Genomic DNA, 4,538 nt, shown 5'->3' with positions numbered 1-4,538 from the left:
CTGTCTCTCTCTGTCTGGGGGTGGAGCCACGGGTCGACGTGTCCCGTCTCGACCTGAGGGTTGGACGGATCCTCACTACCCGCCGCCACCCGCTGGCTGAGACCATGTCTGTCCAGGAGGTGGACTTGGGAGAAGATGCTCCCCGGACAGTTGTCAGCAAGCTGGTATGGAAAACACACCTGGAGCAGGTAACTTTATCCTGATAACATCCAGAGTCTGAAAAGAGCCACTTTATTCCCAAAAGATACAGATTTTATTGTTGATCATTCTTGATAGAACAAGTTGACCTTCATTGTCTTATGACCTTAATTACTTTACTCTTTGAATATTGCAACATTAGTTGGACGTTATTCTCTAAATGTGACTTCAGTAAAATTTCAACTGTGTATTATTGCTTTTTATTTTTTGGAAACAAAGAGTGAAATAAAGTGCATGTGTATACTTTCTATATGTATATGTACAGTATACCTTATGCACACATAAAAAAGGTCAATCAGTGACAATATAAGGACATATTATTGTTCTGATGGCTGAATAAAGATGTTGGCTGACTTTTCAACATCACTGGAGCTCATTTAAAAACAAGTAGAAAACAATTTTGTTCTGAGCTTATGACTGTTTCACAAAAACATACAAACAGTTCAAACTACAGTATTCTAAATATTCTAAGTCAAAAACTATTATCTTAACTTTTATTCTCAATTATTACTATAAGTACTACTACTGTTATAACTTTATTCTTAAAATATTAATATTAACTTGTTTATAAATCATTAAACTCAAATATATTAATAATAATAATAACTGGTCTTTTTCCTTCCTGACTTTATTTCTTTCCTTCTTTCTGTCTCTTTCTACAATTACTCAGAACTTTCCTCTATTAAAAGTTATTTAAATTTCCTTGCACCTGTCTCTGCAGCTCCAAGGCAGTCTGGCTGTGCTGCTCTGCAACGTCAAGGCCTGTAGGCTGAGGGGCGTGGTCTCCCAGGCCCGCCTCCTTCGTTGCTCGACCCCCGATGGGGTCATTGAGCTGTTGGCTCCGCCCTCTGGTTCTGCCCCTGGGGACAGAGTGACCTTCCTCAACTACCCTGGTAATGATGGCTACCATGATGAAGTTCTCATGTAAACACTTACTGATTTTATTTTATAGTCTGAAGGAGCACGTCCTCTAAAAAGTAACTCTACTACAGTAAACAGCAAATCCTATGACTTCTCTCTGAACAATAAACCAGTTTCAACTAACAGCTAATAGCAAATGCTGACACTACACTTTGAATTTAAAATGATCACTACAATCTACCGCCCAGTTAGACAGAAAACAGAAGGTAGTTTAATTCATAGATGGTGCTGGAAACTTCAGTGGTTGTGTAGCGATGATCTGTATGGCTAATCTGCAAGTAACTTAAATTATAACCTGATCTGTGGCTGGGGTCAGCTAGGGTTAACTACCAACCCCACTCTATCTCTGTGTGCAGGTGACCCAGACAGAGAGCTGCAGTCCAAGCAGAGGATTTGGGAGCTCCTTCAGCCCGACCTGCAGGTCGACTGCAGGGGCGTAGCCAACTATAGAGGCTGCAGGTTTGAGGTTAAAGGGAAAGGGCTGTGCAGGGCCCCCTCCCTTATCAACTGCATCATCAGATAGGAGTGTGGCCCCAGCTCATAGAACAAGACATGCTGAAGACAGGATGTGCACTGGAGTTCTTTTATTGTGAAATGCCTGCTCTGCTGTAGCTGGATAAAAAACAAAAAGCAGCTGATGTAAATCACTTATCTAGTTAATGGTATAAGTTAGTGCTGTTAGCTAACAACAGAAGAAAACATTTAAATGCATCGCTGTTTTATAATGATTAAAAACAAATGAAACTTTAACCATCTGTTCCTCAGGTGTTCTTTCTTACAAAAGACAATCACTTTTAAGGTCAAAGGTCAAAGTGTTTATTTGTCATATGCACAGTTAGGAAACATGTTTCCCTGTACAATGAAATTCTTACTTTGCCGTCTACACGAACGCCACATTTTAAACCCCCAACTGTCACAATTTCCTCAAAAACCGAACTCCTTATGTCAAAGCTGTCAAAGCTGAACACATGAACACGAACATGAACATTTATTGTTCCAAAGGATGTCATTGTGTCCGACGCCTGTGATGAATAAACATAAATCCTCTTGGAAGTCATCAAAACCAAAGATGGTCAACCATGAAACCTGCCTGAGACTCACCATGTTTTTAAGTTTTCTTCACGGCCGCAGTAACCCAGTGAGAGTTGTCTGTACGTTCATGGGTACACAGCTAACAGGAGCTGCTAACAGCTAATTCAGCTACTATTAATGTTGCTAATTTACCAAAATGTCAGTGGTGGAAGAAGTACTCAGATCCTTCAGTACAACAGTGTAAAAAGACTTTGTTACAAGTAAACGTCTGCATTCACAATGTTACCTAAGTAACAGTTCAAAGGTACTTGTGCAGAATGGCACACAACATTCATGTATATCATATTGTATTATTGTGTGATAAAGGGGGAGCCAGTTTTAACTACCTCATCTGTTTGTGAATGTCCCACCAAGGATCAATAAAGTCTTATAAACATTATGTAATTTTTGTAATAATCTGGTTCTGAAAAGTAGCTAGTAACTAAAGTTATACAATTAATATAATGACGTAAAAAGTACAATGACTGCCTTTAAGAAGTAGTGAAGACCAAGTATGAAGTAGCAGAAAATGAAAATGCTCAAGTAAAGTACAGATACTTCAACCTTGTACTTTAGTACAGTACTTGAGTAAATGTACTTAGTTACTTTTCACCACTGCAACATATTAATAAATCCAGGCACAATGGGGCTCAGTACATATTATTACCTCAACACATCACTTCCTGAACAGGTGACGTTCCTGACACCTGACGTCACAGGTGATGTGACGTTTAAGGGAAGCAGCCTCAGAGCGACGCCTCTGTCTGGACTTTCAGAGCCTGGTGATGGTTCCTGGCTGAGAGGCAGAGCAGTCGTTCCCTCAGAGGGCGTCCTCTGATCAATGGCCAATCACAGCTGTTGTCCAAGAACAAGACTCCACCCCCCACACCCTCAGCCAGAGCTCTAAGCCAATCAGTGGCCTGTGATAGGTAGACAGTAGGGTCAAGCCCCGCCTTCTTCAGCTGGTCCGCATGTGTGAGGATGAGCACGGCGTGACGACGCCACTCTGGACCGAAGACATTCTGAACATGAACGCACTCATTTAGCCATAAAACACGCACAGTCCAAATAGAGTAGTGTACGTTTGTGTGCATGTGTACCTCCAGGTGTTGCTCCAGATGTGGGTTCTCATGTGGCAGATCAGCTCTCACAATGAGCACCAGTATGTGCACGCCCTCAGGGCAGAGCTCATGCACTCTGTGTGGTTGGGCCAGCAAAGGGGGCGTGTCAATCACCCTCAGCGTGAGGTCTGACTCCGCCCCCTGCCGTCTGAAATACCGCGGGTAATTTCGACTGAGGGCCTGGTACTCTGTCGTCATGGAAACACCAAAAATGGAGGGGCCTGTTTGAAATTCGTGCCCACCTGCGAATCGTGCCAGATGATAAAGAAAATATTAGCATGACTTTGCAGAAAGAAGAATGTAATTCATTATACAAGATGACATTTTATAAAGACTTGTGGTCAAAGCTTCTAAATCATGTGACTCCAAACGTCAAAATTTCAACGTAGAAGTACTAACCAATAAGAGCGTTTCCCACAGAGCTCCTCCCACTCTGCCTGTTGCCTAGCAACAGCACGTTCAGGAGGAGCATATTCCCTTCTTCTTCATGGTGTTGACAACTCCACCTGCTGAGGATATCAACAAGCGTGTTGCCATGGTGACAGCGTTTTGTTTCGGGATCCATCTACAGATAAAATGGGATGAATTTATAAATAAAGTTTAATGTTTCACTGTGATGGTGAGTAATGACGTCACATCCTGCACACATCCTTTAACATTGTTAGAATTGGATTTCAGGAGTTGCAGTTGCTTTATTTACTATCAGTATTATTTTGCATTTATAATGATAAAGTTTATTATGACTGTTTATGTTTTATTAGCAATCCCATGTATTAGTATTAACCTTACTATTATACTCGCATAAAAGTTATAATTTTCAGCTGAAGTTCAACTTGTAGTGTCACTTATTTTCTAAAATGGTTGTGCAAGCGCAGATTGCATTAGATAAGTGTCATGTCAGCTATAAAATAAGACCCTGTTAACGTATGCTATTTTACAGATGTGGAAGTATGGCAACTTGAACTTTTCACCCATGTCTGAACTATGTGTAAGGGGTTTTTTCTGTCACAGAATTGAGGAAGTAAGGGGCACACAGCTACTGCATGTCCATCTTTAGAAAAAACGCCTGAACACAGAAGATAACAACACACACACATATTGCCTATATGAACATACTAGAATATTGACGTATATTGTACCACCCATGTACAGGGCAGTCCCAGCCCGAGAAGATAAATGTAAACGTTTGGTGATGATCGATGCTCTTGGAGACTTGCCATCTCTCAG

The 4,538-nt window shown here is 41.2% G+C and overlaps 2 protein-coding genes across 2 annotated transcripts in view; one reads left to right on the top strand and one right to left on the bottom strand.

Annotated features, from left to right (window-relative positions):
- LOC109972961 (aminoacyl tRNA synthase complex-interacting multifunctional protein 1-like) overlaps nucleotides 1–1,810 on the top strand; it is a 4,905-nt gene extending 3,095 nt beyond the window's left edge. Inside the window, exons 5-7 of the mRNA XM_020622226.1 lie at nucleotides 27–188; nucleotides 920–1,091; nucleotides 1,476–1,810. Coding sequence (XP_020477882.1) covers nucleotides 27–188; nucleotides 920–1,091; nucleotides 1,476–1,642 — 501 coding nt within the window. The 3' untranslated portion in view covers nucleotides 1,643–1,810. The remainder of the gene's footprint in view (nucleotides 1–26; nucleotides 189–919; nucleotides 1,092–1,475) is intronic.
- Nucleotides 1,811–1,976: 166 nt separating this feature from the next.
- The window catches only part of LOC109972943 (GTPase IMAP family member GIMD1-like), an 11,382-nt gene continuing 8,820 nt past the window's right edge, over nucleotides 1,977–4,538 (bottom strand). The window contains exons 2-4 of the mRNA XM_020622204.1: nucleotides 3,711–3,876; nucleotides 3,291–3,553; nucleotides 1,977–3,212 (exon numbers count right to left, since the gene is read on the bottom strand). Of these exons, the coding sequence (XP_020477860.1) occupies nucleotides 2,937–3,212; nucleotides 3,291–3,553; nucleotides 3,711–3,876 (705 nt within the window). The 3' untranslated portion in view covers nucleotides 1,977–2,936. The remainder of the gene's footprint in view (nucleotides 3,213–3,290; nucleotides 3,554–3,710; nucleotides 3,877–4,538) is intronic.

This window comes from Monopterus albus, unplaced genomic scaffold, assembly GCF_001952655.1.
Source record: "Monopterus albus unplaced genomic scaffold, M_albus_1.0 scaffold274.1, whole genome shotgun sequence".
In the NCBI taxonomy this organism is placed as follows: domain Eukaryota; kingdom Metazoa; phylum Chordata; class Actinopteri; order Synbranchiformes; family Synbranchidae; genus Monopterus; species Monopterus albus.
Note: the sequence above shows the minus strand (reverse complement) of the source record. Positions and strands in the feature narration are given on the sequence as shown.